Source organism: Zophobas morio, unplaced genomic scaffold (assembly GCF_036711695.1).
Source record: "Zophobas morio isolate AGI-343-1 ecotype UQ-CSIRO unplaced genomic scaffold, CSIRO_AGI_Zmor_V1 ptg000014l, whole genome shotgun sequence".
Taxonomy (NCBI): domain Eukaryota; kingdom Metazoa; phylum Arthropoda; class Insecta; order Coleoptera; family Tenebrionidae; genus Zophobas; species Zophobas morio.
This window is the reverse complement of record NW_026972119.1, coordinates 7,715,391-7,734,704: the sequence shown is the minus strand read 5'-3', so window position 1 is coordinate 7,734,704 and position 19,314 is coordinate 7,715,391. Positions and strand designations below refer to the sequence as shown.

Genomic DNA, 19,314 nt, shown 5'->3' with positions numbered 1-19,314 from the left:
AAAACACACCTTGCTTCAACTGGGGAATTGCATCCGTAAGATATTTTTCCGCCTAGTGATTATTCCAGATCTACAGCAAGCGTCTGTTAATCGAAAACAAGTGTTACTTAGCTGTTCTATGGAACCCTAGTGGACTATCTTTTCCAACATCATGCAAAATTACACATTGAAAAACTCGTACTGGACAATTACTCCTGGACCCCGAAGAAACTTTGGATCCAGAACTGTATGTAATATATTTTAAAATAGTGAACAAGCTATAGAAAAAGTTCTAGCGAATCCAACTTTAGATCAACTGAATCGTTTTAGAACTTTTTCACGAGGAGAATATTGCTTTAAATGTGAAGCAACAAAAACAGTTCTGTAATATATAGGTATGTCTAATATGCATGTCCCTGCTACAGTTCTCAAACTAATTTCATAGAATAGTTTTATGTTTTTACACCATGTTTTCCTCTATTTCTCTTTTATATTTTTGGATCCACTTCTTATTACAAATATACTTAATCTGAATCTAATGGTTATATATAAAAATCGTACATCAAATTGGTTTTCAAAATTCACAGAAATTAATAGTACGATATAATCATATCCTTTCTTTTTAACAAGCTGTCCTCACTCATTCCCTTTTCCTCTAGCAATAATTACACAAACCTCTTTCCAAAGTGATGCTTCCCTTGAAATCTGCCTGGAATAACTGGTCATTCTGATCTTTAAGAAGAAAAATATATTGTCTAAAATTATGGAGTCAATTATCGCTAAACAAACCCTTTCTCCCCTCCGACATAGTGTTATTCTCCTCAACCAAGTTGACTTTACTCTCAGGAGATCGATTTTCACAAACCCCCTATCGTGTATTAGTAGTTGGTCTCAATTTAAAATCATCTTCCTGTAGACATCATATACAGGGTGACTGACAAAAAACCTTTGACGCTGTATGTTTCTTATTTTTTACTCGATTCGAACAATTGATAGATCAATAAAATTGTTACAAATACATACATTTCATTGTGAACTACTAAACACGTTACGTTTAATTTTTGACATTAGTCAGCTTTGTTTTTTTTTAATTATCTCTTTATATTTATTTATTTTTCTAGATTTATTTTTAAAATACGAATGCATAAGAAGTTTTTTATTTTAGCCAAAAAAAAATGTTAAGGAAGAAAAGAACGAAACATCTATAGCAGTTCAAAATTGCCTCCCTGTTGCCCCAAACATTGTTGACATCTTCTGTAAACTAAACACCCTATGTACTTCTTTTTGTACACGAAGAAAATGTAAAAAAATCTCAAACTTGCAAATAAAGATTTTTGCATGAAGTAAAAGGCAAATATTGTGTAATAATTTCACCACCAGCTGTTTTGACACAAAAATTAGAGTGCCATTCAAAAATTGAATGTAGTAGACAAAAAGAAATGAACGTTAAAAATTAATTAATTAATCTAATCGTAACATATTTAAAACAATTTAACTTACATCACACAGTGCTGTACTCTAAAAAATAAGACAGCAACAGGCCTGGTCTTTTTCCGAACAAAAAACAAAACTAATTTGAATATAAAAATCTAAATAAAATCTAAAAGTTATCCTAAATTTTTCTGCAACAAATTGATTGCGATATTTTATTATGAAGATATTTTTTTTCGTACATACTCTGCCACGCAATTGTCGGTAGGTATCAGGCTTCTGTTCTATTAGGATGATAATATACAAAAAAGCTACTGTAAAATATTGCCAGATATTGGGAAAAGAACTGTGTAACAAATTAGTGATCTGAAAATCATGAAGAAGAAAATAAACACTAAAAAAATTGCTTCGAAAAATTATAAAATTTAACTTAGAGAATTTTATTTTTGTTATGTTATGATTATCCCTGCGAGCTAAAATTAATATATGTGCGGATTGTTAAAGTGCAGGTGAAGAAGCATCAGGTAGATACGTTTCTAGTGAGTGATTTTTTTGATGACCTCGTCAACATGTTGTCTCATTCATTAATTTTTTTGGATCGCGTTATAGAAGTAATTCTAAAAATGATGTGGATGATTGGTCAAATTTTGGGTAGCGTTTTGCCATCTACACGATATTCCTAACATACATCATACATCATGTATAATGTAACAGTCGACACAGACAGACGACAGACAGAGGGAAACAGGAATCCTATTTCTTCCTACTCTAGAAGTCATTAAACGTCAAGAAAACATAAAAGTAACCAGTCGCCCCATAACTCGATTGCAATATGTACTTCCTTACGCTCGGGGAAGTAAAAAATCATAAAAAATTGCATGCAAAAATACATTCAATAAAAGTAAAAATGTATTTGTCCAGATACCTTCGTGTCGTTGCTCATCCACGCCTTTATTAATCCAGGGCGATGGTTTAAACTAATTACTGAGGAAACACACAGAACAAAACAATTTATTATTTTTTTCACAACCGTACACCCAGAAATATTTATCATACGTGTTATGTCTATTAAAATATCTATGAAAATCTGTCGCTTTGCTACGAAGACTTAATAAATCGGGGATGGCTGTCCCTAAATTTTTCACTAAAGTTTTACCGTCGTGACACACAGGACCATTTTTGATTAAATATTCAACAGAATTCATTATTTTTATTTAAAATCAAACAATTTATTTCGCGTAGAATGAAAATTAAACCCCGCAATTGAGTCACTGCTGGTGGGTACTGTCGGGGGTGTTTCTATAACGATAAAATATCGGTACCGATAAAATGTGGTCGTCTTTTTCTTTCGCATCTGAAATTTCTATTTTAGTTCTTGTCATTTACCGCTTCGTTATCGCTTTGTATCGTATCGGTAGAAACAAAATCCCACTCCAGGACCCGATTCCAGCCCAATACCGTGACTAGACGCACGGTTTCCATGGCAACGGTGTAAACAAAACGTCTAAATGAGCCATGATTTGGTCTCCTCCGCTTTTATCAGCGCTTCATCAGCAATAGTATATCATATATCCAAGACACAACATCTTTGGATGTAAGTTTTGATACATTTTATACAAGTGGAGCGAGATAAAAAAATTAGTTTTGATAATTATGACACAAACTTGTAATTTTGTTAACTACGGATTCATTTTTGTCAAAAAATCAATATAGTATATGGTTTAAAATTTTTTCTCAAAAAGTTGTCATTTCAAATTCAAAATTTTCTGTAAGCACCCCAAGAAATCTTGGTCCTGGTCCACTTTGGTCTAGCTAAGTGGCTATGGGATTATGAAAACCAGCAGAGAGGAGGCGTAGAAGTTTGAAATCCCTCGTTGCTGGATGACTAGTTCATTGAACTGTTTTCAGACAGCAATATGTATTTCGTATTAATTAATTCTTTGTTAAAATACATTACTCCTACTAATTATGGAAAAAAAAAATGTGGTCACCATGGATGTGAGCATTTCATTGACACATCGGGATCTGCGTACTCGGCTATTTTGTAGCGTAACGCAAAAGTCCCCACCGATTAGCATAAACGCACTACCAAACAAATCATCTAAATGCTCAGTTTATATGAAAGATTCATAACTAACTTCCGTTTAATAGTATATTACATACCGAGGCGGAAAGTATTCCATTACTGTCGAGAGAACTATAGTTTACCGAGAGGCGCAGCCTCGAGGTGAACTAGTTCTCGAGACATAGGAATGGTACTTTTGCCGAGGTTTGTATGCTATTTTATTCACAATCGTTTTAATTGTAGTTTTAAAATAAAATAAAAATGTCCTAATTTAAAACTTTGATTTCTGTTTAATATGAGTCACTCAGCAGGCGTTGGAAAATACAAAAATTGACATAACTTGACAGTCTTCACCATAAGCTCTCCTTATAGTTATTTATAATCGCTGATTTCCATCTATCATTAATTACACATACGTAACGTTTTAAAGTCGAAAGTGACATTCATTTCCATCTCTTGGGTGGAAAGTGACAGTTACTTTCAGCTCTTGGGTGGAAAGTGACAGATAAGTGACATATGTCACTTTCCACCCTTGAGATTGAAGTGAAGTATGTAATAGCTCACTTCCAAACTTTTAAAAAGTTTGAAAGTTTCACATTACTGACCGATTGTGAATAAAATCCTTAACTGTGGGGCCACTTATGAGCATCTACGTAACAACGAATAATATTGCAGTTTATGGAAGAAGATAAAACACGGGTTGTATTAATTTCGTGGTTTAAGTAAACAAGCCGTGATAAGTGTAACCATTCCCACTACAGTCCTTTAGTTTGCTGAATACATTCAATTTCTTATACACCTAATGCACTGTGTTACTCTATAATTAATTTCTCCTGTTCCTATGTAAGGAAACTTACAAGATTGTAATATGTTCTTTTTCAATATACAAGTCGTGTTTAATAAAAATTTCAGGACATGCTAAGTTGTAGTTTTGAAATACAACCCGTGTTTCGCCTTATAGCCAAAATACACTTGGTCGGAATCACCTTAAGCTTCCCTCTTCAAACTAAAAACAAGCTGAGACACAAGACTTTTCTGTTATTATTAAAACTAATTGTAAGTGGGGTTTACGTTCCACTATAGACTGTAAGTCTGGTAGAAAATATATTATATTACATATACAGGGTTAGTCACGAGAGAATTACTTCTGAAAATTATTTTTACGCAACCCAAAATACTAATACCCTGTACCACTTGATATTATCTAAATTTAAAGTAAAATGCCTAATCCATGATTGCTTTGACTTTGGCAGTGTCACTTTGACGTTAATTAATTTTTAACATTTTTTTTCATCGTTGACTCGCCTCTAGAGCCCCATTGGATCGACGACATACAGTCAGATCAATCTGGGCTATACTGAAGCCCACAGAACTTCTGAAGCCGTAAGTGCTCTACCAATGTTGTTCGCCGCTAATGTGTATGTGTTAATTCGCCATCTCTACGTCACCTAGAGCCCCTTCGAAGTGCAAATCTGCAACCTCTGGACTTCTTCGGCCATCCATTTACAAAAAAGCCGTAGCATCCAGCCAAAATGCCCAACATTTTCAACAGATTAGTAGTTAAATTATTTACTTACTTGTTTGAGTTTGTGTTGTAACCTTTGAATAAAATGCCGTAAAAGGAATTTTTAGACATAATTTTCTCGTGATTAATCGGATGTAAAAGATCAAGAGGCACACTGACAAATTTATTAGCGGCGCCGGAGGAGATTTCCGACTGGCCGCGGTACCACCATGGACACTCGCGTAACCTCATTCTCCACAATTGTCAAAATGAGATTGCCAAACTCAAAGCAATCATGGATTAAGCATTTCATTTTAAATTCAGTTAGTATCAAATGGTATATGGTATTCGTATTTTGGGTTGCGTAAAAATAATTTTCAGAAGTAATTCTCTCGTGACTAACCCTGTATTATACAGGATGTCCCAGAATTCGCGCCATTCCCGTGAATGACATGTTCCCTGTCCCGAACTGTGCCGTAATTCGCAAAAAGAATTGTCCAGGCTTTAACCGTGTGAGAACTGGAAGGCGATTAAGTTGACCAATAGAGAGGCTGCTTTTATATCCGAACGTTTCTATGTTCAAAGTTACCTATGCCAAGAACAAAAAATCGGGTAATACTAAAGTTGAATGAATTTTTTCCGAATCCCCCTCCGTCAACAAAAGGAAACAGAAGTGTGGTTATAAATTTTATCATTTTGACAATTGTTTGTCATAAACTGTCACGAAGTTTATCACTGACCTGAAGAGACGCTTCTGCGCCAAAGATGACTGATTAATGTACACAGAGACGTCAAGGTTTACTTTAAGGCAAGTAGCATGGGACAGAAGTTATTTCTGCTGCCATTCTAGTCAAATTGTGTTTAACTGGGCTGTACATGTCATAAGAGAAGCTGTTTCATTTCATCGTAGGCAAATAATACATTTATTACTATTCTACATAGAGTAGCTACCGAAGAGCAGGTATAGAAGTCATTTTCTTAGAGCCCCGTGAATAATCGTCGGCACCCAGACCAACATGTGTTTCACCGATTGTTACATCGAGCAAGAGAAGATGGATCTTTTCAACCTAGTCGGAAAGGCCGTGCTGGGGCTCCACGGAATGTACGTGTAGGTGCTGAAGAGCAAGTGTTAGAAAACATGGAAGCGGATCCTAGGAGAAGTGTCCTCTACGTAGCGCAAATGAGTGGATGTTCAAGATCGACCACTCATCGTATCCTTCAAGAGAGAAGACTGCATCCTTACCATTACACGAGAGTGCAGCATCTGCGACCAACCGACTACCCGCGACGAGTACATTTTACTCAATGGTTACTGCGACAAAATGAACTAAATCCTGATTTTACACGGCGCATTCTTTTCACCGACGAATGTTCATTTTCCCGAGAAGAAATGTTTAATGCACACAATTGCCATTTCTGGGCACACGAAAATCCACATCTCACTAGGGTGAGAGCATATCAGGAGCGATTTACTATTAATCTATGGGCTGGAATCATTGATACTACTGTGGTAAAAATTTTAATGCATCTGATAAAATTATCACTAAACTCCGTTCCTGTTTTTGTAGGTGGGGCCGTTTGTGTTACCTGATCGCCTTAATGGGGATGCTAATTTTCTACGACTAGAGCTTCCGGCATTGTTGGAAGACGTTCCTTTGAATATACGGCGGAATATGTGGTTTCAGCACGACGGCGCTCCTCCACATAATTCGATACTTGTACGACGAACATTGAAAAGAGTATCGTCATAGGTGGATTGGGCGTGGCAGTACTAACATCTGGCCTCCTAGATCTCCAGACCTTTCTGCTTTGGACTTTTTTTTTGGAATCAAATTAAAAATTACGTATATAGAGAACCCCTAGATATGTTAGAAGAACTGAAAGAGAGACTGCACGAAGCCTACGCTACAGTTACTCCTGAGATGTTAAATAATACACAACACAACATAATTCGACGAGCTAGAACTTGCATTGAAGTTAATGGTGGTCATTTTGAGCACATTGTTTAATAACGTTACAGTACAACGATTCCAGCCCATAGATTAATAGTATTGCTCTTGATATGCTCTCACGTTAGCGAAATGTGGATTTTCGTTTGCCCAGAAGTACCAATTGTGCGCATTAAATATTCCTTTTCGGGAAAATCAACATTCGTCGGCGAAAAGAATGTGCCGTGAAAAATCAGGATTTAGTTCATTTTGTCGCAGTAACCATTTACCAACATGCACTCGTCGCGCAGTCGGCTCGTCGCAGATGCTGCACTTTCGTCAATAGTAAGGATGCAGATTTTTGTCTGTAAGGATACGATGCATGATCGATCTTGAGCATCCAATCATTTGTGCCACTTGTTCTTCACCGTCTATGCGTATAATCCGTGGAGCTCCAGCACGGCTTTCCGAATAGGCTGGAAAGATCCATCTTCTTTTGCTGGATGCAACAAACGACGAAACACATGCTGGTCAAGGAGCCGATGATTGGGGAAAAGACCTGTATATTCGCGCACAGCAGTGGCTGCATAGCGTGTACATTCTCCATAAATTAACATCATTTCCAAATATTCTTGATACTAGTATGAACATCAATAACTTAGTGGTATTGGTACTGATTTGTTTATAGTTTGTATTGTTCTTAAAAAAATTGCAACTAAACGATTTTTGTTATAATTTTTATTCGTATCTTTTCAATCTCTAGAAAGTACTCACAACTTTAAAGAAACTGTTTTAAATCATCATGTGCAACATCAATATTATTCTTGTGTAAGTCTCAGTTTTCAGTATCTCCCCCACATGATTGACACCACAGCAGATACCTATGATCTTAATACACCAGAGAAGTGGAGTCTCGTCTCTTTTTTCGTTGCTTAGATTAGGTATCAACAACAAAGCTGTTCAGTAAAAATTGATACTGTTTATTGAAAATCATAAGCACCGATTAATCAAAAGCGATATTTATATTTTAGTACACTTAATAACGTTCTTTGAATGGACATGTGGTACTCTTTTTTAGAAATAACGATAAACTTAATATCAGGCATATGATGCATTCTGAAAATGTACAAATTTTCGTTAAAAAGAACAACACATTATTCACGGGGCTCTAAGAAAATCACTTCTAATACCTGCTCTTCGGTATCTACACTATGTAGAATAGTAATAAATGTATTATTTGCCTACGATGAAATGAAACAGCTTCTCTTATAACATGTACAGCCCAGTTAAACACAATTTAACTAGAATGGCAGCAGAAATAATTTCTGTCCCATGCTAATTGCCTTAAAGTAAACCTTGACGTCTCTGTGTACATTAATCAGTCATCTTTGGGGGCAGAAGCGTCTGTTCAGGTCAGTGATGAACTTCGTGACAGTTTATGACAAACAATTGTCAAAATGATTAAATTTATAACCACACTTCTGTTTCCTTTTGTTGACGGAGGGGGATTCGGCAAAAATTCATTCAACTTTAGTATTACCGGATTTTTTGTTCTTGGCATAGGTAACTTTGAACATAGAAACGTTCGGATATAAAAGCAGCCTCTCTATTGGTCAACTTAATCGCCTAACAGTTCTCACACGGTTAAAGCCTGGACAATTCTTTTTGCGAATTACGGCACAGTTCGGGACAGGGAACATGTCATTCACGGGAATGGCGCGAATTCTGGGACACCCTGTATGTTACCGGGTTTATTATAAATGTTTACTCAGCGTAGGTGGATTAAACAAAACCGGAAACCGGCAAATAAATAGGGTGAAACTTTTTTTAAGCCACCTACGATGTAAAAAACATTTATAATTACCCTGTATTTACTTCGTTTAAACATCAACCAACGCCTACGAAATTACAGATAAGGCAGGAACATTAGACACTTACATGTAAGCTCGACGCTTTATAATTCCTTTTTGCAGCTTACGCATATAAACCGTTTGTCTTTGTGACTTGTCTTAATCGTCGTACTACAACTCACACTTTTTCTTCTTTCGATCACTAAAGTAATCGAAAGTTCATTCTAGCAAAATACAAATTTGAAAACTAAATTATACCTACCTTTTCTTATCCAAAATTAATTATTGAAATACCATCGGTTGCATCACAAAATAGGCAAGAACATCCACTAACAAACAATAAAGTGAGTGTAAAATTTTTGCAACCTTCGTAAACAAAAATATAGCGACAAAAGTATTATTACAAGATTTTGCCGAATCATAGGTAAGGGGTTTAAAAAGTTACAAAAACAAAAATTTTTCAGATAGTGTATTATGACTACAGCAATAAATAAATTAAAAATATGATTCCATGCGCTGCCTCGAAACCCATTTTTTAGTTTCTGTCCCTTTAGGCATGTATGTATAGTAATTAATGTGTGTAAATTTATACATAAAATTACCTTGTTAATATATTTACAAGTATCCCACATTCTGGCCGTTAAAGCTTAAATATTTCCGCGCATAAATTTTTATCCTTTATAAATAGGGTGTTCGCATTGTCCCGTCGGCAATAAGGGTTAAATGGCTCTGATTCGGGAGCTTAGGCTCGTTAATTCAAACGTAGCAGGCATGCATTTACGGCAATATAAAATTTCCAAATTGAGACAAAACCGAGTCAAGTTTCATCCCTGGCCATAAAAACTCCAATAAAAAATTAATTATGTATTCTGCGAATTGAAACGGGGGCCGCCGAGGGATCCTCGAGCAATACGCCCCTGAAAAGCAGTAAAGACTCTTTGTGCAATTTTGATGAGACTGGCCGCAATGTGGAGCACACGCAATTTGTTTTTGTGTTTTTATGTCCATTTTTATTACATCTAGGCAGCAGCTGCTTCGTAAAGAGTACATTATGTCTGGGCAGGACAGTACTTTTCGGCGACGCTTCAGCAAAGTCTCGAACAAATCCTCGTGATAGGATAACACGCCCTGTTGAATTCGGCCGGTGTACACCAGGAAATGAGAGATGCCACAAATGTTTACCGGGCTCTTGTGGACGATGAATTCGGCCCATCAATATGGCACATGTACGGAATGATGTTTGCTTGATATGTTAGCATTTCGGTCGATCATAACGGTTTTATTTCGCTTTGTTGCGGCGCGATAGGCTTTACGGCCCAATTTGCTCTCGATTTAGATGGGCAAAACAATTTTTTACTTTTCAATATGGGGTCGACGATGAACCATAAAAAATGTTGCGGGCATAAATTACGCGCGTCTATCTACCGAAATTCCCAATTTGTCGTGAAAAATTCGAGCCAATCCTACCGAAATTAATCAGACGCGAGCCTTATCTGCACAACCATTTTCATATTACTTTATTTTGGATAAATCCTGGCTGTCGGCAGGCCATAAATATACAAGGTTTATTACCGGCCATAAGTAATAGAACTACTGAAACAAATCTCTTTTGAAAAGTAATACCTAGCGCAGAGAAATTAGCAATGATTTAAACATTTACAAAAACTCGATAAACTTTCCTCACTTGGAAGCACAACCAATACCGCAAACTGAGATAATTGTTAACTGATTCGAATAAACAGTTTAGATAGTATTAAAGTTTCAGGTTACATTCTAAGTCAGTTTCTTAAATAAACTGCAACAATTAAATTAAAGTTTAAATTGCTTCATAAAATCATAATATGACGTGATTATATTTTTGAAATGAATGAGTAGAAGACTTTAGACGTGGGAGAGGGAAATCAGTATTTGTGTATTCCTTTGACCTCAAGAGAACATTAAATTAAACCTTTGTTACAGTGATCCAAACAAAATGCTTCTAAAGCTAAATCCAAAAAAATATTATAATGACATTAAAGTACATATTGCTGTTTACAGTAAGAATATAAGCTTAGACCTGCTTCAAACTTTTATTTACGTTCTTTTAAGAATTTATTTACTTGTAAATACCTTAAAAATAACTGAAACATTGGTTCCTCGTTCTAGAATATATTTACAGTACATTCAGTCTAATTTTCAGGCAAAGAAACGTGAAATAAACAGCTTACATAAGTAATTTTACGTAAGTATGTTCGAATAAAAGGAAGCAATACGTTGCGAATAATCCGAATAAATTTTAAATGTTTTTATGTTTCATAACAGAAAATGATACCAAAAGCTTTTTATGCTTTTTGATAAATGCTATGAAATTTGATCGGATTTCAAGACCGTTTCATTAAAGTTGTTACGTTACAGTAAAGATTTCTTAAATTACCGGCCCGGAGCTTGTTATCTAATCCTTATTTCTTGAGACGTAGATACTTATAAAGTATTATAAAGTAACGAAATCAGAACAGTCATAAACAATCACTTTTTAATATCTTGCATTGCTTTCAGATTATGAAAAAGTTGGACCCGTTTCCGTCTGTCTATCATTTGTCGTCCATGATTTTATTGGGGGGATAATCTCTAAAACTACTTGACTCATCATTGTGAAATTTTAGGGGTATGTTCAAAGTATCGCGTAGACGGTAAAACGCTAACCAAAATTTGTCTGATTACCTGCACCAAAAACTTGATGACGTCATCGCCAAATGCTACAAAATAATATATTTCTGTACATGTGATTTATTAATTTCAACTGAAAATAAAGGACGAGTACATTATAACATACATAATTTTATAATTTAACTTGGAAACTGCAAAATCAACTGCTTTGGCATCTTGAAAACGCTTGAAGGTTATCACAGTGATCGTTTCACAATACATATGTATTTGTTTTTCCATTCCACAAACTTGATGACGTCATCTAAAAATTCGCCATTCAAGCAATTTATTTTGTTGATTAAATCAAAAACTGCTGTTTTAACTCTAATTCTGTAATATAATACTCCCCTATCATATTTTTAAGTTGCAATATTTATCATTAAAAATTATTTTCTGTGAAAATCTGAATTTGTTTGAAGTGCCTCCAAGGCGAAGGAAGTTCTACTTAAGTAACATTAGACCTTATTTTTGTAAAATATGAAGAAATATAAAAAGTTTTCCAGCACGAGAGATGTTGTCTCCTAAGAGAAATATCGCCACGAAAAAATATCATTAAAATGAATTATTCAGACAAAGAGTCTAGCTTTTAAGGGAGTAAAATTATGCAACTAGAAAAAACTTCATGTTTTTAAGTTCACTTTGACGCATGATGTCATAAACGATTTATTTAATGGAATTATAAAGATTTTTACTTCCAGAGTGTATGCTAATGAAGTAGTGTAATCAGGTCCATTGGGCGACTTTTATTTAATTAATAGACACTTAAGCGTCGCATTCTTTCGACGCACAACGTAAGCAAGTACTGATAATATCTCTCTGTGTCTTTCTGCCGTCTGTCAGCTGTGTGCTGTGTCAATTTTTTCAGACAGATTGAATGATGTCACGTCAACATTTTGCTTATTAAATACTACGTAAATCATACTCCTGTACTTGTGGTTTATGAATCCGCCTTGATTTTTAATCATAATTAGGTGTCAAATTTAAGTTACTTGAGCTCTTGTGAGTTTGAACCGCATTCTCATTGATATTTAGTTTTCGAAGGCACTAAATTTGTGTGAATTTTTGACTACAAGTGTTAAGGAAGTTCTAGCCAAATCAGTTTAGACCAATTTTTTTAACAGTATTTTCAAATAATTTTCTAGTAAAGCCACATATAATCAGCGATCAAATAAAAAACAGCTCTAGTTACTTCTTGATGCTCAAATTTGAGGTTAGATAGGCAGTTCGAACAGTGACAGATAATTTACAGATGAGAGCAATAGAAACAATAGATCTCCGATTTCCGTCTGTCTAGCGTCTGTTTCGATTCTTATTAGATAGATAATCTCCGAAACTACCGGACCAATTGTTGTCAAATTTTCGATGTATGTTAGGAATATCGTGTTGATCGCATAAAGCTATCTAAAATTTGTCGAATCAACCACATCAACAATTTGATGACATCCTCTCATTTCTCATTATACTGCGTACTTCACAAAAATTTTGTTTGTGAAATATTTTCCACGTGTAACTGGTATCTCGCGTTCTCTCAACATTATTGTATATTATATAACATACTCCTACACTTGTGGTTTATGAATCCGTCTTGAGATTTTACTGAAGACGTCTTGGAAAAAAAACAAAACTGCATAACAAGATTTGGAATTTAACTTTGGAACTGGAAAACCGAAAATCTTGTAATTGTTTTAAGATTATCATAAGCATGGTAAATCGTTAATCAAAATTTATCCGTTTATTTGGTTTATCCCCTACCAAAATTTTGATATCGTAAATCACAACATTTTGTTATGGAAAAACTTACTTAAACTATACACATAGTAGAGTTATTTACCTGTACTTTAACAGTTCACACTTTTGTTTATTTTAACTTATAGGAGTTATCAGAAAAAGAAATCGCAAAATACATCTTATAATTTTTCGAAGAATTTGTATTTGATCATCTGTACTTCAGAGGTGAGGAAAGTTCTGTCTAAATATCGTTGGAGCAATTCTTACTTCTCGAGCGTAAGCTAAGGAAGTAAGTCCATTGGCCGAAGTTCCACTTTCATAATTTCTCGACGTGTCATGACCTCTAGAGTACGAAAAAGTGGTCTCATGTTTCTGTCCGTCTCTCTGTGTGTCTGTCTGTCTGTCTAGGGTCTGTATCCATTTTTATTAGACACGTCATCTCCGAAACTACCGGACGGATTGTTGTCAAATTTTGTAAATATATTAGGAATATCATGTAAATGGTTAAACGCTAACTAAAATTTGGCTAATCATCCCCACCACCAATGTAATGACGTTATCTCCAAAATTTATAATAGTAAGTTTTTTTAAATTTTATAAAATAAGATACTTTTGCAGTTGTAGTGTGTGAATCTGTGTTGAATTTTCACCCTAGACATCAAGATTTTTGGACAAAGATTCAAAACTGTATAACAATATTTTGCAATTTAACTGTGAAGCTGTTAAGGTTATCGTAATCATGGTAAATCTTTAAGGAAAATGTATTCGTTTATCCCCTCCTAAAAAATTGATGACGTCATCTCAAAATTTTGCCGAATAAATCCTTTCTGAAATAGACAAAATACGCTCCCAAACAAAAAAACTCGAACACTTGAAAATTTTAACTTTACGCTAATGTTTAGTGTTATAACTTTTTTTCTGTTTACACATGTATTAGAATAAAGTAATGTTCTTGGTTAGGCCAATTGCTGGTAATCACACAAAATTCAAGTGTCCGTTTTTTTTTTTTGTCTGACAGTGTATTATGCCTGTATACTTGTGACTTTAATCAATGCTTGTGGTTTATCAACGCACGCATAATTTTTAGAATTACTTCTAGGGGATGACCCAAAAATCTAATGAAAGAATATTGATTAAATCAGGTGTTGGAACGTTTGAAGGGATGAGTAATAGGCTTGTTGTCCCTTCGATGGTTTATTACGTTCTATCTTAAAATTACAAGTGAGACCTGAGCAGGGTGGGGGTGACAAACCCACCACTGGTCTATCGAATGAACATACCGCCCCCCTTGAAGGATAGGCTTCAAAATTTGAGACATAAATAAATAAAAATTACAAATATCAGAAATGTTAAAGGTCCTTCACTTATTAGTCTGCGTCTGCTGGAAGTAAGCACACCTTTTTTATGGTTCGTTTGTAAACCCCAGTCGATGTTTTCACTGTAACCACCCTCACTACACCATCTAGCCCCGGATGAAGTTGGAGCACTCGTCCCAGTTTCCATTTCAATGGTGGCAAATTGTCCTCGATGATTACCACCAAGGAACCGACAGCGACTTGGGATGTGGAGGATTGTTGACCTTTAGGGCGCCTTTGTAGTTCGGACAGATACTCCTGGGTCCACCTCTTCCAAAACTGTTGGTGGAGCTGCTGCACCCGCTGCCATCGTGAGAGACGATTGATGGGTAGTGGTGTAACGTCTTCTTCTGCGGTGTTCGTCAACGGAGCCCCTATAAGCAAGTGTCCTGGTGTAAGAGCGTTCAGGTCATTAGGGTCAGGAGATAGAGGGGTGAGGGGTCGTGAATTTAAACAGGCCTCAATGCAAACTAAAAAGGTATAAAATTCTTCGTAGGTTAGTGAGGCATCCCCTACTACTCGAAACAAATGATGTTTTACACTACGCACGGCTCTCTCCCAGAGGCCCCCAAAATGTGGTGATCTGGCTGGTATAAAGTGAAAACTTGTTCCTTTTTCGGAAAAATGGTTCGCTAATTTGTTCTCAAACTGTCTGGAGTTAAACAAGGCTCGTTCGGCTCCGACAAAATTTGTGCCATTATCACAAAATAACTCTCGCACATTTCCCCTACGCGATGTGAATCGCTTCATCGCCGCTAAAAAACTATCGGTAGTCAGATCACCTACTAACTCCAGGTGGACAGCCTTAGTCGCAAAACAAACAAATAGCGCAATGTACGCCTTCACACGTCTTTGTGTTCTGGTACGCCCATCCTTTATTAAAAATGGGCCTGCATAATCGACCCCTGATACGTAAAAGGGCCGTGACGGCTCGACTCTTTGTTTTGGTAAATCCCCCATTTTGTAAAAAGTTATTTTAGGGTGAGCTCTGTTGCATTTAAAACAAGAATGTATTATTTTACGTACTGAATTTCGACCACCAACCGGCCAAAACCTCTGCCTAATTGCTGCCAATGTTGCTTGACTGCCAGCATGCAATTGTTGCTCGTGAAAATATTTTATTATTAACTTTGTCACATTGTGAGATTCCGGTAACAACATAGGGTGCTTGTTATCATAAGGTATTGGAGAGTGTTTAATTCGGCCACCGACTCTCAATATGCCGCGGTCATCTAGAAAAGGATCTAAACTAGCAAGTTTCTTAGAAATAATTCCTGATGAAAAACTTTGGAGCTGCATATGTTTTACGATCGCTTCGGTGGCAGCATTTAATTCGCTTATTAACAAAGGTGAACAAGTAATAATTTTTGGCAAAGTCTGTTTGCGTTTTATTATGTTACTAGCTAACGGGAAATCGTTTTCAGCTTCGAGCGCGAATTGAAATAAACACCTGACTGCCAAAAATGGTGCGCATGTGGTTCCATATGTCACTGTATTTAATCGATAGATTTGTACAGGTTCCGAGACTTCATTCCGCCAGAGGATTCTTTGGAAATCGCGGTCATTTTCGTGCATTAAAATCATTCTGTACATTTTAGTTATATCAGCTGAAACTACATATTTATATGTTCTGAATCTACATAGTATAGAAAAAAGATCTTGCTGTAAAGTTGGACCCGTTAAGAAAATGTCATTTAAACTAAGACCATTTGATGTCGGTGCCGACGCATCAAAAACAACTCTAATTTTAGGGCCACTAATTGTGTTTTTAAAAACGGCATGGTGTGGAAGGTAGTAAATATTGTCTCCTTCAAGATGTTTTATTGCTGCCGGTTCCATGTGGCCAAGATTCAGGTACTCGTTCATGAAACCGACATAAGCCTCCTTTAGTGAGGGATTTTTGCCCAACTTCCGTTCCAGACCCAAATATCTGTTTAATGCCATGTCGTAGGAATTACCGAGTTGGGTATTTTCCATAAAGGGAAATTTTACAATGAACTGACCGTGAGAACTTCTCGCGTAGTTTTCGCCGAAATGAGTTTCGCATCGTAAATGATCTCCGGACAAAGTCGTACCGCCTTCAATTTCTTCGTCTAGCCATAAACTCTCTAAACACAATTCTAAGTCCCTTTCCTTTAATTTGCTCGATAATAAATTACACGCATTATTATTGACGGATGTTACGGATATCATAAAATTGCCCCCTACTACAAAGCCCAATTTTGTGTTTTGCCAAAATGGTTGATTAACTTCTAACTGAAATGCGGCACCGATTAACAAATCCCAATACAATCCCGCTCCTATTAACAAATCAATATCCTTAGGAGAATTAAAATCCTGATCAGAAGGTGTTACATTTGTGGGCACTTTAATTAATTGTTTAGGAAATGAAAAAGATGGGGGTCGGCTCTGTGATTTTCGGCACGATTAGACAATTTATGTTAGAGGCGAAATCTGATGCAAGGGATTTTATTGTCACCTTGACACCCTCGTTTATGGAGATAGCCCTTGAATTAATACCTGTTAATGATGTAGCTACCTTTGTTGTAAACAAGCCAAGTTTTTTACACATTTTCGATGTTAAAATATTTGCCTGTGATCCTTGATCAAGTAGGCCTCTGCATTTGTGAAAATTACCGTGTCTGTCCGCGATTAGCACTGTTACAGTGCTTAATAGGACTTGACTGGGCCCTACAGTGTACAAAGATGTTTGAGTTGGATTAAATTCATTAATATGCAACAAAGTGTGATGTTTTTCACGACAGATTTTGCATAAACTCTTTGATTTACACTGTTCGGCCTTATGATTGGTGCGCAAACAATTTTCACACATTTGTAATTTTGATATTTCGTTAAGTCTTTCAACTACAGTCCGCTTCAAAAAATCGTCACACTGATAAATACTGTGGCCTTTTTTACAAAAACTACAAGTAGGCTTGTACACTAGGTGATTAGAGAATGATCTGTTATTGCCATACTTAGGGTAAATGTGTACAAGAGTGCGAATATGTATAAGAGTACGCACTGATGATTTCTGCTTGTTAGTGCCATCTGGGTAAGATGAAGTTATACCATTCAGAATTTAATGCTAAACCTGAGATAAAGGTGCAAAAGTGACCTGAATATAGTTTATAGTTTGGTCGTACTGACGATTTTATGTTCACACGTTGTGTGGATGTAATTTTTACCGCTCATAGTTTTAGTTTTTTGTAAGGTACGTACCAGTTCTTTTATTTTACAGTAATAATTTTCCTTAGCTGTAACTTTTAAGGTCTCGTTCTACCCTAACAGTTTTATACTTTCTATCAATCAAAAGCTTTTAACTTTGAAAACATTAGGTTATGTACAAATGTACAAGAGTGCGAAGCGAGGTACTGTATAAGAGTGCGCATTGTTTGCAATACGTAGTCTAATAGCCTTGGAGATACATATCATACGATAATGAATTATTTAACTCTACTACTTTGTACTGCTTCTCAAGTTGTGTGGTGGTGGTTATGGTGATTTTTTTTTTATTTTTACTTCCTGAGCGTGTTGTAATCGAGTCCGTCGACCGACTCTCTATTTTTACGTTTTCTCGACTTTTCAAGACCACTAGAGTACGAAGAAATAGGTCTCCCGTTTTATGTGTAGTCTGTAGTCACTTATTCCCATTTATTTTCACCTTAGAAACAAATATTTTTTCATAAAATGTAATGCGCACTCATAAGCGTTCAAATGCGCACTCTTGTGCAATGAACTGTCTAAGAGTGCGCATTTACACATCTTGACAAAAATTGAAATTACTCTTAAAATATAGTGGTCTTGGGACGTACAATTAAATATATCTGATCTCTAAACATGTATATAACGAACCCATATCATAAAATTTGTCTATCCAAAAAAATTAAAATGTTGTTGACAGTTTTACACTAAGTGCGTACTCTTGTACACATTTACCCTATTATTATTACTATTGTTGTTATTCTTGAATGTATTTGTTGGTTTTGAGTTATTTGAAATTTGCGGTTTGATGGTGGTTAATGCTTCAAGAATTTGATATCGTTTTTCTAAAAATTCGTTAAAATCCACGTATTTTGGAACCTCCTTGTTTAGAACTGTTTGCCATTCCCGTTTGGTGGCATAGTCTAATTTTTCAGTTATAATAGGTATCAAAAGGGCGTCCCACTGGTCCACCGGTAATTCTAAAACCTTGAGCGCTGCAATGTTATTGTTTACCGCATCTAAAAGTTGGCGCAATTCTACATGAGATGATTTCATTAACGGTGTAATATTTAAGATATTTAAAACGTGCTCGTTTACGATTAGCCGCTTGTTTTCGAAGCGTTTAATGAGTAGTTCTAGTGCAGTTACATAATTATCATTGGAAATTGTGAGTGATTCAATAGCTCTGAACGCTTCATCTTTAAGACAACCGCGCAAATAATGAAATTTGCGAATGTCCGAAATAGTTTTATCGTCATGCACTAATGATTTAAACGAATCATAGAAGTTATACCATTCGCTAAGTTTTCCTGAAAAGACTGGTAAAGGCAACGGTTTTAAATTTGTCACGTTTTCATTAGAATCGGATGCAGATTTATTAATATTTATTACTGTAGTTGACCCTCCAGGGCCCGTACACGTATCAGTTTTCAACAAAAACGTCTTAATTTTCGCCACCACCTCATAATACTGATTTTCTACCCCGGTGCGCTCTTTATCGTTTCCCGCGTCCCAGGCTGCCTCATCAAAATCATCTCTATCCGATAATTCCTTAAACTGAAGCGATTCAATATCGCTTTGAATT

General features: G+C 35.8%; 1 protein-coding gene across 1 annotated transcript; it reads left to right on the top strand.

Annotated features, from left to right (window-relative positions):
- The first annotated feature begins 5,399 nt into the window (after positions 1–5,399).
- On the top strand, positions 5,400–7,960 carry LOC135128958 (uncharacterized). The gene is made up of 3 exons (XM_064056038.1): positions 5,400–5,775; positions 5,830–6,489; positions 6,548–7,960. Exons 2-3 carry the CDS (start codon positions 6,118–6,120, stop codon positions 6,728–6,730), a joined length of 555 nt encoding a protein of 184 aa, XP_063912108.1. The 5' UTR covers positions 5,400–5,775; positions 5,830–6,117; the 3' UTR covers positions 6,731–7,960.
- The last annotated feature ends 11,354 nt before the right edge of the window (positions 7,961–19,314 follow it).